This window comes from Triticum aestivum, chromosome 5B (genome assembly GCF_018294505.1).
Source record: "Triticum aestivum cultivar Chinese Spring chromosome 5B, IWGSC CS RefSeq v2.1, whole genome shotgun sequence".
Classification (NCBI taxonomy): domain Eukaryota; kingdom Viridiplantae; phylum Streptophyta; class Magnoliopsida; order Poales; family Poaceae; genus Triticum; species Triticum aestivum.
Window position 1 is genome coordinate 539,398,034 of NC_057807.1, and position 19,010 is coordinate 539,417,043.

At 45.1% G+C, this 19,010-nt stretch overlaps 1 protein-coding gene across 1 annotated transcript; it reads right to left on the reverse strand.

The window, feature by feature from the left end:
* Positions 1-4,555: 4,555 nt before the first annotated feature.
* On the reverse strand, positions 4,556-13,129 carry LOC123113035 (uncharacterized). Its single transcript, XM_044534138.1, has 5 exons — positions 12,879-13,129; positions 5,789-7,847; positions 5,565-5,636; positions 5,016-5,455; positions 4,556-4,882 (listed from the first exon to the last, which is right to left on the reverse strand). The coding sequence occupies exons 1-5, from the start codon at positions 13,106-13,108 to the stop codon at positions 4,831-4,833; spliced, it is 2,853 nt and encodes a 950-aa protein (XP_044390073.1). The 5' UTR covers positions 13,109-13,129; the 3' UTR covers positions 4,556-4,830.
* Between the last annotated feature and the right edge of the window lie 5,881 nt (positions 13,130-19,010).

Here is a 19,010-nt window from a genome sequence, read left to right on the forward strand (position 1 = left end):
AAAATGAGTGAATCTACACTCTAAACTACGTCTATATACATCCGTAGGTAGTCCATATTGAAATCTCTAGAAAGACTTATATTTAGGAACGGAGGGAGTAGTAGTAACTAAAAACTTAAATTTTCTTTTTGCAGTCACGTCCTAGAAAGGACATGAAAAATGTGCAGCAGTATGACACACTTGTTGATCCTATCGAATGCCTTGACCTCCATCTCAGAGCAATCGTAGTGAACATGTATCAAGGCTTGGGACCAGATGTTAACTTTGCAAAGTTCTTTGTTTTGAACGCAAAAGTGCTCAAGGTAATGAAATTTGGTGTCTATGGTAGTAACTGCAATGAGCAATGGATAGCTGATCAGCACAGAGAGCTACAACTGGATAGCAGGGCTTCTGGAGATGCTCGGTTTGATTTTGTGAGATATAATGGTGAGTGCACGTTTTCCAATATGAAGCACACGCATGATATGTGGATAGATGATCCCTTTGATAGCTCACTGTGTAAATGTTGTTCACCGGTTTGATGCCTGTTTATCTTGTCATCTCTTTGGTTCCAGACATTCTGATGTGTTTTATGTAATGAGCTTCTGCTTAGACAACTTCTACTACCTTCTGGCATATGCTAGTTGAAAATTGAAATAGCAGCTCCGCGTTGCAAGTTGCAACGTTTTGTCAGCATATTTGTTTGGAATTGCAAATGAAATAGCTATATCTTGGTTTGCTCAAGTGTTGGGGAAAATCTGGGAATTACTGGACATTTCAATGTGGAATGCAGTGTTTTGTTTTGCTCAAGTGTTGGGCAAGATCTGGGATTTTCTGGTCTATGAAAGTGTATCTGAAACAGCTATGTTTTATTTTGCCAAAGTTCTGGGGAAAATCTTGGAATTATTTTACCTTGCCCTGTATATCTAAAACAGCCAAAGTGGTTTGATGCTGTGTAGTATCTTTTCGCTATGACAGTTCAATGAGTTGTCTTTCTTATATAATTGTGATGACGCACTTTGCTAACTACTCCCTCCATCCCAAAATTCTTGTCTTAGATTTGTCTAGATACGGTCTGGAGCTCCTATTCGGCGGCCTGCGTGATAGAAAGCCGCCATCTTATGTAGTTTTCTTTTAAGAAACACCTGTAACTTTATTCATAAGCATAATAATATTCATAAGCATAATAATTACAGGTACAATGATTTAAACCTATGATTTAAAAAAAATACAAAGTAACTCCTATGACTAAGAATACAATGAAATCTCTTGAAAACACCTTGTTCGCAGTATCAATCTCTGCTCGAAGAAATACTCTAAAGACTTTGGTAAGAGGCTGTAATTAGACTGCAGCAATGATGCTGTCACTCTTTTGCCCACAAGAACATTATCAATAATGGTTTTTAAAAGCGCCTTGTCTCGCCCATCCAAAAAGATGGGAAGCCTTGATCGCTGAACGTACTTGGGCCGGGATGATCTCTTAGAAGTGCAGGCTGTCGAATCACTATATCTTCATCACGGTGTCGATAAGATTTCACCTCCAAAGAACCAGACTAACAAAAAAAGCTTGACACAGCAACATAAACTCATTAGATCCGAATAATCAGATCTATGAGAACAGAAAACTCTCTAACCTCATAACACCGCCAAAAGAACGAGAGTAAATTTATTCTCATAACACTATAATGATCACTAGACGTTGACGAAGAACAACGTAGGTTTTGAAGATCCGAGGTTTCCCCACCTCTCAACGCCAAGATGACAGCCGTGGATGAGGGGACCTAAATTGGCAGCTGCGACAACGGCACGAGAAATCGTAATCCTGCGACGAATATTCTGATGCCAGCTTGTGTAGGTGTACGCTGGCTCGTGTTTTTTTACCAGTGTGGGCCAACCCATAAGTGTAATAGTTAGCACTACCACGGTGCAGTACGGATGCTGATTTTATTCCTTCTATTAGTTATTTATTTCCATTGTTTTTAATAAAAATATTTAAAAAATATTAAATAATGTTCAGATAATTTAAAATGTTTGTGACTTCATTTCCTTGTGATTTTTTTGCGAATTCAATTCTTTTTAGAGAATTCAAAAATTGCTCACAAAAATTCTGAATTGTTGAAGAAAACGAAACAAACATGAAATCTGAAAAATTTCACGAATTAATAAAATATACATAAATTTTTAAAAGTAATTGCAATTTTTTCATGAAATTCAGAAAATGTTTCTGGATTCGATCTTTTTTCCAATATATTATTTTATGAAATCAAAACATCCGTGGATTTAAAAAATATTTGATATTTTTCAAAATGTCTGCAAATTTTAAAAACTATTCGTCAATTTTAAAAAATGGCCGTGGGCTCTACGAGCTTTGCATGCAGGCTTATTGTGTGCCCTCCATCATCCACGTAGATCATCTTCGTGACTAGCCGCAATGTTTGTTGGTGCAGAATTTGTTCTTGTAATAGGGCTTGCATCCTCCTCCTCTCCTCTTGGTCCTTCAGATCTTGGGAGATCATCCTTACTATCATCTCCATCTTTTGCACGGTGATATCTTGTAGAACGACATTTATCTCGCACCCACTAGTTAGCACGACATTTATCTCGCACCCACTAGTTAGCACCGTGACATTTGTCTCACACCCGCTGATTAGCACAAACAGTGGTGGATCCAGGCCCCAGGCAGCCAGGGCCTCGGCCTGGGGCGTGGCTGGCCATCACTTCGTTGGCTATAGGTATAGCTACAGTGTTTTGTATTGTTTGGCATTGTACATACGTTGTTTGCCAGGGGCGTCGCTTTAACCTGGCACCGCTACTGAGCACAACTAGTGCTTCGGCGGCTGCCTCCCAGAGGTTCGCTTCTTCCGTGAAAGCAGATCATCTAGATCAAGATCTTGCATGACTACGGGCTGCATCAATGACGGCAGAACCTGTTCCTAGGTCAAGTGCTTCTATGGAGGTCCTTGTCGGTACAGAGAACTGAGGGAAGATTGGATCTTCCAACAGAATATTCTTCTTGATAGACGACTTAATTTGCTCCAGCTTCTCGCTGGCGGTGTACCTTTTTTTAGGGGACGCTGGTGGTGTACCTGAGAAGCAATAACTTTTCGGCTTTTTAGATGGATTTTAGGTTTTTTGGCTTCTTGTTTTTTCACGGATTTTTCTTAACTTTTTGAAAACTTTTTTTGGAAAAAAACTTGAAAAACGTGTTTTTTTGCTTCCGAGAAAGACACGGCCGTGCCTGCCGAAAACGAAAAAAAACACATTTTCTTCTTAATTTGTTTCCGCGAGAGGCACGGCCGTGTATCTCGGACACGTAAAAAACGTGTTTTTTCTTCCGCGAGAGGTACGGGTTTGCTTCCGTGAGAGGCACGTGCATGCCTTTTTCAGAAAGGAAAAAAAATGCTCCCGATTTGGTATTTTCGTCCTTTTTTCGTGAAATTTTTTCGTCAAAACCTATCAACATCAGATCTAGTTTTGAAGATCTTGACGTGAGGAATTCAATGATGAAAATGGTTCGAGATTTGGGCGCACAATTTAAGAGATAAAATCTTTTAAATAAACGGATTTACGAATAAAGGAAAAACTCTCAGGTTGCGACAAGTGACGCACACATGTTCGGTTCGCACTTGTGTCGTAACCTGAAGACCTTGATTTCGCCGCTCCGTCTCAAAAGGTTTTTTTTTAGACAAGCTCTATCTCAAAAGGTAAAACAATTTATTTTTTGAGACAAAAAAGTTTTTTTGAGACAAAAAAGGTAAAACAAATTAAAGAAACATTCTGACTTGGGCCAGCTACAGCAAGAGGCCCAATACCCAAGCACCTGGGCAGGCCCTTGACCAGTCAATCGTCGCGGCTTGGGCTCAAACCGGACGAGAAACCCTCGCCGCCGGGACGGGGGCGGGGATCGCACGCCCAGCTCCATCGCGGCGGACGGTGCCATGAGGGCTAGGAGGAGGACGGCGACGAGGTCCAGGTCACGCACAGCGTCTTCGTCGACTTCGCCGGCCGGCTGCCGACAGCTAGGGTAAGAGCTGAAGTGTCTCTAGTACTACTTACTTTGGGGCAAGGCTGGTTTATAGATCCCGGCGTTAATTAGCAGGGTTATCCACCAAGCGAAGCAATAAGCAAGGTAGAGCCGTACTGACAGTATCCTAGTGATCGCTCATATGCATCCAATGTAGATTTCTCAGCTCCTGTAGTTTGATAACAGCTATCGGTCAAACAATTCTGCGACTGGTTTCCAGTTCTATTCCCAACACTACACCAGTCTGTTAGAACTCCTTTTGTATGAAGTGAAATGTGCCCCATTTGCATGGGACCCATCGGTAAATAATGTATGAATTGAATAGAATCGATGGGATTTGAACACGGCTACTGAATCCAATTAACCAGTGAGCTACATTGGCTCTTTTGATCGTATACTTACCCTGTCTAAAATCGTATGTTGTTCCCGAATTCCAGATGCCTTAATTTGAATATGACCAAACAATTTCGAAACTTCATCCGAGATTTCTGAAATATGCCTTTATTCGGAATTTCGTGAAATTTCAGTCACAAAAGCAAAATGGGCAAAATCTGAAGTGGTAAAAACAACCGTTTTTTCCTTTATTGAAAGGCTTCAACAAAACAGTGAATTCATTAAAAATTACAATTTTGAAAAAATAGATAAAGAAACTGCTCACCAATTGTTCATGCCAATAGAATTGTACCGACCAAAAACCACAACCACACTTAGACATGAGCAGAAGTTTAATAAACAAATACATTAAGATACTCTTGCTTGAAATAAAAAGCACAACCATAGACACACAGTCGATATGCTTCATGCCAAAAGCAACCAAATGATATGAGTTAGGCGACCAAAACAGTTATGGCACCTGCATGTGCCCCATAGTAGTGTGAGCTGCAAAGAAATCATCATAGACGTCATCCAGCTATCTTGGCAATTACAGCGGATCATACTAGAGCAAAAATAGTACTGAAAGATCATAAATGTTAATCAACAATTTTGTAATGGGGAAAAAGAGAAATGGCACCTTTGTTCGAAATGGGGGCAGAGCTCAAGCTGTTTCTGTAAGTCACTCACAAGACAATGGATGGATGATATGTCGTCATTACCAACCTCAACATCGCAGTGGAACAGCTCAAATCTCTCAAGTCTTCTAGCAGTCTTTGCCACTTCTTTCAGCTGCTTATACACTCCACATTGCAGGAATATTTCTCTGTAGTTGCTGTTCTTTCGTACCATCCAGTTCATGAGTTCAAGTGTAGATCGCCTTATGCTAGGAAATTCTGTAGTTGGATACTTGTACAGTTCTAGTATCTTCTTAAGCTTCATGACGAATGTGTCCAGAGTAAGACTGACGCCGTCTAGTATTTTGACAAAATCACTTGCATCCAGGCCTTTGCAAATCTGGACAGTGAGGCCTATAAAACTGTCAAGCACCTTTCCTGCTTCAACCCAAGGGACATCATCCTTCACCGATGCAAAAAAAGGAAGACGTTAGCTTTGAAGGAAAAAAAAATCAGTTGTTCAATCCAGCATTTCCATCTACAGGTGAAGTACAGAAGATGCATTTTCTTACCCGAGCTAAACTTTCACTGCTAAATGCTGGATGCTCCAACTTGGTCGCTTCATCAACTATGGCTTTCATCACCTAATCAATTATCCAAAAAAAGTAAATTTTATTCTCTCTGCAAAGTTGCAGTCCAATGGAAAATAAGTGTCGAGGCACGAAAATAGGACACATCATGTAGATTACAGGCTGTGTGTAAAGAACAGAAAAAAAAATTAAGTAAACAAAATTACCTCTGGCAGTGCTCTGTCTATTACTAGCATGTGCTTAGTAGCATTTCCATGGGCATGGCCATGGGCACGCAGATTCTGTAGGAGCTTTGCATGCAGGCTTCTTGTGTGCCCTCCACCCTCCGCGTAGATTATCTTCTTGACTACCTGCAACGTTTCTTGGTGTAGATTGCGTTCTTGTAATCTGGTGGCGGCCTGCATCCTCCTCGTCTCCTCTCGCTCAAGGTCCTCTGGCTTTGGGAAGATCATCCTCACTATGGTCTCCATCTCTTGCACGGTGATCTCTTGTAGGACGACATTTGTCTCGCACCCACTGGTTAGCACTGCAGCATTTGTGTTGCACCCATTGGGTTGCACCGTGGCATTTGTCTTGCACCCACTGGTTAGCACAACTAGTGCTTTGGCGGCCTCCTCGCAGAGGTTTGCCTGCTTTGCTGAAAGCAGATCATCTAGATCAAGATCTTGCACGACTATGGACTGCACCCATGGCGACATAACCTGACCCAGGTCAAGTGCTTCTATTAAGACCGTCGTCGGTACAGACAAGCTTGGATCTTGCAGCAGAACATTCTTCTCCTCGATGGACAATTTAATCTGATTCAGCTGCTCCCTGGTGGTGTACTCGAGAAGCAATAAGTTGGCAGCCACTTTGGTGGTGTCTACCAGCGGCGCCTTGGAGAGGAGACACTCCTTCAGCTTCCTTATGATCTCAGGTGATCTCCCAATCTCTTGCTTTCCCCTTTTGTCCAGTGCTAGGCATGCTATGACTCTCGCTGCTCCCACATGCTCCAAGATTGTCCCGGCCAGGAGGTGTATACATTCTGAGGTTTTTTCCCTGAGCTCCTCCCCGACATGACCAGGTGTGGCAACCAGCTTGCTCAAGATTTTGAGTGACATGCCAACAATAATCTGTTGGTCAATCTTCTGTGTGGCAGTGGGAGGGATGTCCTCTTCTCTTTGAAGCAGAGGAATAATCTCTTGTTCAATCCAAGCGTCAGAGATGCTGCTGCTGCTGCCGTGCCTGTGACCGCCCTGGTTGAGGTTGGTGAGGTCTATGATCTTGGGCAGTAGATCACTGAGGTCCTTGGCCCGCCAACAGTTTTGTTGGATGTCTGTGAGCTTGTCTAGGATCCGCAAGCCGAACCAGACGAGGTCCACATCCATGTTACCAGCCGTCTCGAGCAGGGAAGAAGAGATGAGAGACATAGCTCGAGGACAATTGTCAACCGGAATATCTGGAGCTAGCTTTAGAACTACTCTGGCAGCGTGGCCTCTCATTTCCTTCTCCTCTGGTGTCCTAACCAAGCCTAGCACCTGGATCAGCTTCCCCATAGCGTCGGCGTCAAGGGAAGCTTGAAGCTCCCTGAGGGCCAGGGTGTTGTACTTCACTGATCTGAGGATGCGGTCCATGGCTCGGATCCCAACTAACTTGTCGTCGACGCCGGAGTCGGACAACACCAACTTCTTGGCGAATGTGATGAGGTTCATCTTGAAGGTGGCGCGCACATTCCCAGCGATCAACTCCAGGTAGTTGTCACTGAGGTAGCGGTACATTATTTCTGTGCCCGACGGCCCAAATAATCTGTATGAGAATCTGACGCGGAAACCTAATAATGAATCCAGGTTCAGCCGCACGACGATGAAGATGATGCTCTGGGCGAGCACCAGCCCGTAGAAGATGTTCAGGGACAGCTTGATGTTCTGGTGGTCTGCCGCGTACTTGTCCTTGGGGTCCACGTAGTCCTGCCTCTTGAGACGCCTCGAGGAGATGACAATGCATGTGGCGATGGCGGCAATCTCAGTCAGCCGCAGGGCGACAAGGACGACCATCCCCACCAAGCCTTTGTACATCTTCAGCTCCTCGTAACGTTTGGGTTTTATTCTACCCTGCAGCCTATCTCTTCTTGCTCTTCCAGATTGTTGTTGATGATGACGATGGATTCTTCTTCTTCTCCACCAACCGAGTTGTCGCTCCTGCTCGGCAGCCTTCTTAGCCTCTAGCAGCAATCCTGGTGTGCGTATGAAAATTTGGTATGTGGGATCCTCGTGACCACCCAAGATCCTGCGAATCGTTGAGTTGTTATGGTGCAATTTGATTTAATGAAATGTTAATCATTTGGATAGATGCATGATCGTGGTCTGGTATGATTAGGAGAAATGTTAGTACATCTAGTTTGATTAGTTAATTTGTTGGTGGATTTGTTAGGGAGCTATTTGTTCAATTAATTTCTTCTGCGTATGTATTTTTGCAATTGATATTTGGACTAGGGTGTGGAATGAGGGTGTATTAAGATGGATGATGTATTCCATAGCTGTTGTGACACCATGCTGCATGTCGCAACTCAGGTCTAAGCGAGCAGGGTGGGGAATTAGCTTCCTACTCATTTGGGGCAAGCACCTAGTCGAGAAGGCACCTCGTGGGATCAAGTTTCTTATTGGTCTCGTGGGCGTGCTGAATCTCTGCGATCTTAGCAATCCAAACCATTGCGCGTTCACATCCAGCAACCATTGACCCATCGTGAGGCACCTAATAAGATTCAAGTATGAGATCTTGCGTGCAACCCATCTATATTCTTTGGATCTAGAATGGGTCGTTGGCCCTTAGGGCATCTCCAACGACAACCCGTAAATTTCCCCCCACATCTGTCCGTGGACCGCGGACTGGTCCGCGGGCACGGATATAAGAGACGGCCATCTAACTTTAGCCACATACATTTTATTAACAGTTCAAACCAACCGGACGGAATTCATGCGAACACGACGCTTTTCATTAAAATTTGGATTTTTATGGTCGATATTTCCATCGTTTAACTAAAATACTGAAAAAAAGGTAAATCCTATACCAACGGCTACCTCATACGTGTGGCTGCCCTGCCTTGCTGCACCACCATCACCGTCCGTGCCATCATCGATGTCGTCGCCGTCGTTCCTCCAGCGTCGGTACGTCGCCCGAGTGTCGCGACAGCCTTGTCCGACAATTGTCTGCCGCTCGCGGAGGAGCCTCTCCGCCTCCTGTTGCACTGTGCGAAGGGCCCCCGTGGCCACGGCCGACGTGGCCTTTGGAGCCTTACCGGCGGCCTTGCCGCGACCGGCATTCGCGGAGCAGTCGCTAAGCCACCGCTCCTCGCCGATCTTGGCGCCTGGCGGCTATCTCCATGGTGGTCACGGAGCGGTCGAGCTCCCACTGGGCGGTGAGGTCCGGGTCATTCCGGACCCATTCCGGCGCCAGGTCGCTATTGGCGAACGTGGAGCGCCGACCGGCATTGCGCCGGTCGTACCTCGCCACGCGCTCTGCCTTGAAGACCACATCCCGAGAGCCGGAGGCACCAGCGTAACCAACTCCTCCAAGGTAGTGGAGGATGTGGCCCCGCGCTTTCGCGATCGCCGGCGGCAGCTCCTCCTTAACGTCGCGACATTAGAGGTGTGGCAGTGCGGCATACCGTGGCAGGGACGCCGGCTCGTCCTTGATGCGGTATCCGATGTGGACGCCACGGTTGCGCGGGGGTAGGGACGACGATGGCTCATCCTTGATGCGGCATCCGATCTGGACGCCGCGGTTGCGTGGGGGCGAGACGAGCTCGTCCTTCACGGGACAGAGCGGGGACATCGGCTCACGCTTCACGCGGTTGCACAGCGGGGACGTTGGCTCCACCATCATGTGCGCCGGTGATGGCGGTGACGACCCCATCTAACGGAGCGAACGCTCTGTCAGCAGCTCGATCCGAGAAAGGAGGCGGGGCCATAGCTGCGGCGGCTGCTCCGGCTGCTGCTGCGGGCCTGGCCCTCCTCCTGGGCAGAGGAGCCGACCGCCATGGATGCCGAAGGGCCTGGAGAGCCACATCGGTGGCACCAAGAACCACCAGAGGAAGAGCTTCCGCTGACGCCGCCTACCGGCGCGGAGCACCATGACTTCGGCATCGCTTCTGGGATCGAAGAGGAGGAAGGGCTCGACGAGGTGGGTGACAGGGAGGCGGAGCGCGGCGGTGCTCGAGGAGGGGGGTTGCGGCTTTGTTCATATATACCTGTGGCTAGGACAGGCGAACGGGCTATCAGCCCGCTTCAATGTAGTGCAATGGCCGGAGTTGGTTCCTCATGAAGCTGCATCCGCATTGAAGCGGTGACTCCCGAGAGGTCGCGTCAGTTAGCGCTGCCCACCCTCCGGTCACATCGCGCGACATCAATGTCGACCGCTGCGTGCTCTGCGGCGGCATGAATGCGGCGCGGTAAGCGGCTCGTGCATCGGAAGAAATGCACGAGAGGGACGGATGGGGGGTTTGGGTGGGCCAAGGCGGTCAGACACGGGATTGAGAACGGTTCGGACTCCCGCAAAGCCCCCATGTTTGTCGCTAGTTTGCGAGAGAAATCGCGTCCGGACCGCCCCGCCGATCAATATAGACCCGCGTTGGATGGCTTCTACGGTCCAGACAGCACAGTCCGAACGGATGCGGGTGATTTATGAGTCCGCCTTAAAAATGCCATTAGACAACAATTGCCTCCACTTGAACCACAAGAACAAAGGGTCACAAACAATTCCCCTTAATCGATTGAGTGAACCTCAAAGCTATCGCTATTTGCCCCAACGAGATCCCTCGCTAGTGACCCATAGCTGGAATCCATTTCCAAACTAAGCTGAATTGATTCTATAATCTTGGACAAACATTTAAATGATTGACTTGCACAAAGATCAATACACCTCATATTCCGAAGGGGAAAAATTGTTTTTGTCACTATAAATTTTGTCAATTTTTCTTATGCAATTCCAAGTTTTGACATTTCACTTTTGTCACTCTTATTTTTGACAATCATCACAATTGCCATTCCCGTGCTAAGAGTGGCAAAGATAAAATAAAATTATTTTGCTTTTGCCACAGGATGACAATTGTGATAATTGTCAAAAGCTAAAAGTGACAAAAATGAAATGTCAAAATCCAAAGTGACATAAGAGAAATTGGCAAAATCTAGAGTGGCAAAAGCAAAATTTACCCTATTATGAAACGAAGGTAGTAATCTATATCTATACCTACTAATAAAGCAAGGGGCATTTCTCTGATTTTTTTTTATCCGCTCACCATCAAAATATTTTTTTTCTATTCGAGGTGATACTAAATTTTTTGTCCGTTCGTCTATTAGAAAAGGAAAACGCCAGATTTCGTACATGGGCTGCTCGCATTGTGGCCCAGCAAAGTCAACCCAGTTATTTTCGTGTCCATGCAGGTGGGAAAACCCTATTTATCACAGTGAGCGTTAGATAGTAGCAAATTCGCACAGGGCGCCCTAGCTGCGCTGAAACGTTTTTCTGGTTTTGTGTTATGTTTTTATTTTCCTTTTTCCATTTCTTTCTCTTTTTCTTTGGTCTTTTTTACTTTTAAGTTTATTTTTCTCCCTTTCTTCGTAAATTCAAAATTTTCAAAAAGTTCGTAATATCATAAAAATCGATTTTTTTAAAAATGTTCAGAATTTTAAAATACATTTCATTTTGAAAAATATTCAGAACATTAAATATTTGTTCTCATTCCAAAATAGTCGCACACATAGGGCACCCGAGCTGGGCTAAACCGTTTTATTTTTTTGTTCTGTGTTCTGTATTTATTTTTATTTTCCATTTCTTTCTAGTTTTCTTTACTTTTCTTTTGTTTTTTCCTTTCATTTTTTTTTCTTTCTCGTTTTTTCTCATAAATTCAAATTTTCAAAAAAGTTCATAACATCAGAAAAACTCTAATTTTCTTAAAATGTTCGGTATTTTGAAATATATTCTGTTTCGAAAAATGTTCAAAACAATAAATCTTTGTTCTCATTCCAAAATTGGTTCAGATTTTAAGAAAATGTTCCATTTTTTCTTTATGTTTTTCAAAGTTGTTTGAGATTTTCCCAAAAAAATTGCATTCAATTTTTTTTCCAAATACGAAAAATATTTTTGTCTTAGTGAAATGTTTGCAAATTCAGAATAATGTCCGAGTTTAAATAAACACATTTTCAAAAATTGTTTTGAATGTTCAAAATATGTTTCCTTTTTTGAAAATATCACAAATTCAAAATGTGTTCATGTTATTATAAAAGGTTTATGTTTTCAAATAAAATTGTGAATTTTGAGCATTTCAAATTTTGTTATGTATTTCTGAAAATGTAAAGAATTTCAAAAAGTGTTTGGGATTTTCAAAATTGTTTATGTTTCCAAGAATATTCAGCAATTTATATATTTTTAAACAGTTCAGAAAAAAAATTGTTTCCAATCCAACATTGGAGTATGATCTTAAAGGTTTGAGCTGGCCATTGGTTGTTAGAACTCGTTTCTTCGAGTGGCTAGCAGCACATAGTCGGGTCTTTGAGGGCATGATTTTGATCCATCAACTCATCATTTTTTGAATTTTTTTGTGCCTTACTAACACAGGTTGTCTTGGCGCCTACGAGTGTGCTGGTCCATACACGAACTGATGTGTGTCCCACGCGCTATTTTACGCAACTAGCGTTATATAGTAGCCCTTACATAGTTGGCCCAAGAAAAAATTTGCTCTGTCGCATAGGCTGTATTGGGCCTCAGCCGCACTCCCCTACTCGTCCGAGGGAGCAAATTTTTTCTGGCTTGAATAAAAAAATTATGGGCACATGAGCGCTAAAATAATCAAAGAGAATAAACCCCAATATATAAGGGACATTGATGTCTGGTTATGCACTAAATATGCTAATGAAACATGATTTATGCGCTATAATTAGTAATACAACAGGTTACATCATCATAAGAGGGAGTGGTCGAAACAACCATGCCTTGAAGGTCGCCGCATAGCTACCAAATGAAGAGACAGACACAACCCCGAGACAGATGCGGACCCGAATGAAAAAAAATGCACGAGTTGGATGGTTGCCGCCACGCTGACTAACCCCACCACTATCAATATCTCGCGGGACAAACATGACCGGCAAGAACACCACAACTCCACTCTCTATCGCACCGCTATGAAGATCATTTTTTTTTTGCGGACACATCAATCATCTCTCTATTGCTTCTCCAAAGAAATATCTTTTCCATTGCAACGCACGGTCATATGTGCTAGTAAAATTTAAAACAGAAAAGATCAGAGGACGTGTGTATACATACCCGATTGATTCGACGAGAGCGACGATGGTGACGTACCAAAAGTCCTGCTTTTTTATGAGGACTGCGAATCCACCGAGCAGGACAACAGTCGCCCAAATGGTCGCCAGCGCCCCCAGGCCATTCATCACCTTGGAAACGAAGGCCTTGCAGAGAATAGCGACGTTGAGACATTCCTCGGGCAGCGAGGTCGCCGGCTCCACCTTCTCATGAGCAGCGGGGGAATCCACCATGGTTTCTAGCTTGGGTGACCAGCAGCTTGCAACCGCGCACAGTACTAACCTTCACGTGCATACTTATATGAGGGTGCAGGTTTTGCATCTACGACGAGCTGTCAAGGTGGATCTTTTTCTTTTGTAGATTACAAGCTATTTTGGATCAATACCAGAGACTAAAACGCAAGCAAAGATTAAAGGGGACTTCATGTGCGACAAATAAAAGAGCACTGCCCTCCTCTGGTCCCTAATCTAACAGGACGAATGGAAATGATCACAGCCATTATTCAGGGGCATTTAACGGTCCATGGGCCTGTCGTGTACCGTGATATGTACAGATGCCTCCACATGGCTTTCCGAAAATCATCAGGACACGGAAATCAAGGGTTCTACCCAACAAAAGAGGGGGCAACTTGTTCTCCACATATTGTTGTAATGATCCTTCACTCACGGTGCCACATCGAGAAGTTCTAGATCCAGGATTTAGTGACAAGCGGAGGAAACTTGGCGGAGAAGAAGAACAAGCATGAAATAGGTTGAGTTCAACTCAGTTTCTGATTATGTCTAATGTCTCTCACACTGCTTAATACTTTCTTTTAGAGGGAGAGGGTGCTCCATAAGTAGGCAAGGCCTTAAAACTAGGTGTTCTGGCCTTCGGGTCGTGGTGGCGAAGCCAGGAGTTAAAAGTTGTGATGTCAATCTAAAGTTGTGATGTCAAATATATATACCTATGTAAAAAAATTTGATTTTTTTGTTTGATTTCTACTAATATATACAGGTCTTGTCAAAATGTTGTGTAGTCAGTTGACTACACAGCTAACCCATGGCACCGCCACTGGTTGTGGAGGTGGGCTAGGACCTCGCCCGCCGCTGGCGGGAGGGACCCCGCTCTCGTTCTTGTAAGGTTAAATACCTTCATTGGCGATGGTTGTTGCATCGGTGCGCTGGTACTGTGGGGTCTAAGAACGATGACTTCCCGACTGTTTACTTCAACAATGTTTGACCGGCTCTAATGAGGAAGGGTGATGACGGCGCCGCACTTTCGACTTTGCTCTATTGCTTGTAATCATCGCTAGGTTATCCACAGACCCGATTGAAATTTTTGTTGCCTCCGGTGTTCTTTGTACTCCCTTGGTTGATTATGAATAGATCTAAAGTTCCTTTTACAAAAAGGCTCTAAATTGGGCGTTGTGGCCCGCCTAGTAGTTGGGCTCACTTGGCAATGCCCATGTACTCCCATGGGCCTGACAAATGTTTTTGTGGCAAAGGCTTATTGCCTGAAAAATGTTTGCAAACCAAAATAAAGAGCGGTTTAGCTATTGCAAACATGGATGTTCAGAACAATTGCCTACCTACGACATTTGTTGAAGGGGGGGGGGGGGGGTTGGGGTGTTAATTTAGGTGTTTCATATATTGTGTTAGCTAGCTAATTAATAGAGAGAAGTGTCCTCTCTTATGTCCGTACTTGGTCGACGCTACGTATTGTACATAGAGAGGCCCTCGACACACTAGCTAGTAAGAAAATGAAGGGAACCATTAAGTACAGAAGTTCGTCATGCATGCCGAGAGAAGTGATCGATCGACCTCTCCTTCTCCGAGAGATTGGTCGAACAACAAGTTTTCGTATTATCTATCGACGCTACTGGCTACATACATATACAATACGTAAGATATCTTACAATCCCCTAGCAATTGAAATCAACTTTCACATGGTATTCTCCGACTTTATTGATGACGTGGTGAAGAAAGAATCCCGCCAATTCCTCTTAAATTGCTTTCATGCGATCTTGTCCTAGGAGTTCATCCCGCATCTGCCACGTCTAATTTGAAGAAGGGGGTTAATACATATATGAATGAAACTCAACAGAAATGATGGTGTAATAAAATGAAATTATGAATATTATTGCTTACGCACTTCATATTGTCTTTTAGAGTAGCCCCGCTTATTTTTCAAAGTCGCGTTATAGATGAACTCGCACACGTAGTATCCACAGAAATCATTCTCTTTTTCCTGCCACAAGCACTTTACGAGAAATAGAGGTCAATCAAACTGATAATGAAGCATTATAAATTGCATTGATGAAAGTACAGCTATAGAATCAACGGGAGATGCACGCAACTAGCTAGCTAGTAGTACTTACTTTCGGGTATGTATATCGCAGCTCCTTCGGCAGTCCCGGAACTTCTGCAGTGAACTGTTTCCAAACCCTGCAAGACAAAGAAAATAATTATTATTACTTGAGATATCAAGAAATGAACAAAAAGTTGCCGATATGGTGCGATAATGATCGATTGAACTTACTTGTTGAGCAAATTATTCATGTCCGCATAGGTTTGGGGATCTTTTCGTCTCGAGTCTAAGACGTTTACTACTCCCCGCTCAAGCTTAATCTCCAGAAAAACATAGTGGTATCTGCGCACGCATGCATAACTCATCAATTACATTACTATAACCTCGCTCGAGTAATAAGGAAAACCGAATATGCACACGACAGTAACACTCACTGGAAGTTGTAAGGAAAGAGTATTAAATCTTTGTTTTGATTTTTGATCAACGATTGTAGCAAGTTGGCCTTGGCCTCTTCGGCGTGCTTTGTAACCTGAATTTTATCTATGATATTTGTGTTAATGAACCCAATATCATACATTTCTTGTTTTTTGCACTCGGCGGTCTTCAATCTGCATAATATAGTGAGGATAATTAATTATAAATACATGCAATGAAAGAGCCGAGCTATATGTAGAGACTTAATGATAGAAATAGTACTTACAGATAGTAGCAAAAGACCGTTAATTTATCGAGGGCCTTTTGATTGAAGAACTCGAAGAACTCCTCAAATGGAACAGTCAACAGATCAGTTCCAACGAGGTCGTGCTCCTCTTTAATATTCAGATACAAAGCATTCGTCCCCCCGGACTCTCTGCAGGTTTTCATGTACCAATTATGGAATCTTCGCATCATCGTTGTTAGAGATTTTTCATCTTTGACGAGAGGCTTCCCGTACTCGTATCTGTGTTCGTCCACCTCCAAGAAATCAGGAAGTTGACCGTCAGGCAGGTAATCTCCGAGATTGCCATAACCGGCCACCGTCCCCGGAGCATTAGCGACGATGTCGCCGCTAGACACATTGAGCGGGGGGCACGATTGCTTTGCTTGTTCGCCGAGCTGGGCAATTTTTTTCCAGCTGCTCGTTCTTTTAACCTTTTATCATTGATAGTACTTCCCGATCGCTCCGCTTCGAGATATGTCTGTATAGTAATGCGCTCATAGTTGGTTCTTGGCGGAGACTTTGGTGGTTTCCTCAGGGCATCGATAGTGCGCTTTGCTTTCATCGGATCTACGTTCTCCTCCGGAGGTGGATGTCTCTTTGCTTTCAACCCTTCAAAGAAGTCATCCACTTCGGCCTGCACGATCTTCGCGTTTTCCTCCTTGGTCCTCTCGTACGGTAACTTCTCTACAGGCTTGAGAGAAGGACCGTATCTGTATTGCCTCCCGCCTCTGCTGGCTGTACTGCTAGACGCCGGAGCAGATGGAGCGGCTGCGGCGCCTGTCTTCTTTCGTGCTTGCTTACGAGGCGGAGGAGAAGGACTACGACGCGCCGGAGCAGCCGGGGCGGCGGCGGGTCTCTTCCGCCCTTGCTGGCAAGGCGGAGAAGGAGGAGACTGCTGGCTGCTCGGGCGTGAAGGAAATATGCCCTAGAGGCAATAATAAAGTTATTATTTATTTCCTTATTTCATGATAAATGTTTATTATTCATGCTAGAATTGTATTAACCGGAAACATAATACATGTGTGAATACATAGACAAACATATAGTCACTAGTATGCCTCTACTTGACTAGCTCATTAATCAAAGATGGTTATGTTTCCTAACCATAAACATGTGTTGTCATTTGATTAATGGGATCACATTATTAGGAGAATGATGTGATTGACATGACCCATTCCGTTAGGCTAGCACTTGATCGTTTAGTATGTTGCTATTGCTTTCTTCATGACTTATACATGTTCCTGTAACTATGAGATTATGCAACTCCCGTTTACCGGAGGAACACTTTGGGTGCTACCAAACGTCACAACGTAACTGGGTGATTATAAAGGAGTACTACAGGTGTCTCCAAAGGTACATGTTGGGTTGGCGTATTTCAAGATTAGGTTTTGTCACTCCGATTGTTGGAGAGGTATCTCTGGGCCCTCTCGGTAATGCACATCACTATAAGCCTTGCAAGCAATGTGACTAATGAGTTAGTTGCGAGATGATGTATTACGTAACGAGTAAAGAGACTTGCCGGTAACGAGATTGAACTAGGTATTAGATACCGACGATCAAATCTCGGGCAAGTAACATACCAATAACAAAGGGAACAACGTATTTTGTTATGCGGTTTGACCGATAAAGATCTTCGTAGAATATGTGGGAGCCAATATGAGCACCCAGGTTCCGCTATTGGTTATTGACCGGAAACGTGTTTCGGTCATGTCTACATTGTTCTCGAACCCGTAGGGTCCGCACGCTTAAGGTTTCGATGATAGTTATATTATGAGTTTATGAGTTTTGATGTACCGAAGGAGTTCGGAGTCCCGGATGAGATCGGGGACATGACGAGGAGTTTTGAAATGGTCGAGACGTAAAGATCGATATATTGGACGACTATATTCGGAGTTCGGAAAGGTTCCGAGTGATTCGGGTATTTTTCGGAGTACCGGAGAGTTACGGGAATTCGCCGGGGAGTATATGGGCCTTATTGGGCCATACGGGAATAGAGGAGAGAGGCCGAAAGGAAGGAGGCGCACAGCCCCCCTCTGGTCCGAATTGGACAAGGGGTGCGGCCCCCCTTTCCCTCCTCCTCTCCCCCTCTTTCCCCCCATTCTCCTACTCCAACAAGGAAGGAGGGAGTCCTACTCCCGGTGGGAGTAGGACTCCCCTTGGCGCGCCCCTCCTAGGCCGGCCGCCCCTCCCCCCTTGCTCCTTTATATACGGGGGCAGGGGGGCACCTCTAGGCACAACAACACAAGTTGATCTATGGATCATTCCTTAGCCGTGTGCGGTGCCCCCCTCCACCATATTCCACCTCGGTCATATCGTCACGGAGTTTAGGCGAAGCCCTGCGCCAGTAGAGCATCATCATCGTCACCACGCCGTCATGCTGACGGAACTCATCCCCGAAGCTTTGCTGGATCAGAGCCCGGGGATCGTCATTGAGCTAGACGTGTGCTGAACTCGGAGGTGCCGTACGTTCGGTACTTGGATCGGTCGGCGTGAAGACGTACGACTACATCAACCGCGTTGTCATAATGCTTCCGCTTACGGTCTACGAGGGTACGTGGACAACACTCTCCCCTCTCGTTGCTATGTCATCACCATGATCTTGCGTGTACGTAGGAATTTTTTTTGAAATTACTACATTCCCCAACAGGGCGCGCCGGCGCAGGCGGAGAAGGAGGCGAAGTGCCGCCACGCGCCGGAGAAGGAGGAGGCTGCTGGCTGCTCGGGCGCGCCGGCGCAGGCGGAGAAGGAGGCGGAGTGCCGCCACGCGCCGGAGAAGGAGGCCGAGTGCCCTGATTGTCACTCAACGGAGGAGGAGGCGATGGAGGAGGCGGAGTGCCCTGACTCGCCGGAGGAGGAGGAAGAGGCGTCCAGTTCGGAAGCTTGATGAACTCCTTCCGCCATAGGCATGGAGTCTCCAGAGCAGAACCCAGCCGAATCTCCCCTTCACTAGTAGGGTGGTCAAGCTGGAGGTCCTCAAATCCCTCCGTTATTTCGTCCACCGTCACCCTAGCATATCCTTCTGGAATCGGGCGACAGTGAAAAGTTGCGCCGGGTTCAAAAGGTCGAACTTGGCCGACAGCCGCCTTGACTTTTAAGTTTTACCATTGCGTCATAAGGTGGCAATTTTGAGCCTCCGTGATAAAATCCAC

Bases quoted from the DNA above. Each gene is read 5' to 3' on its own strand.
- LOC123113035 (XM_044534138.1), bottom strand. From the start codon at position 13,108: ATGGTGGATTCCCCCGCTGCTCATGAGAAGGTGGAGCCGGCGACCTCG. The intron at 5,637-5,788 runs GTAATTTTGTTT...ATAATTGATTAG, and splicing joins TAGACAGAGCACTGCCAGAG to GTGATGAAAGCCATAGTTGA. The intron at 4,883-5,015 runs GTGCCATTTCTC...ATTTCTTTGCAG, and splicing joins TGCCCCCATTTCGAACAAAG to CTCACACTACTATGGGGCAC.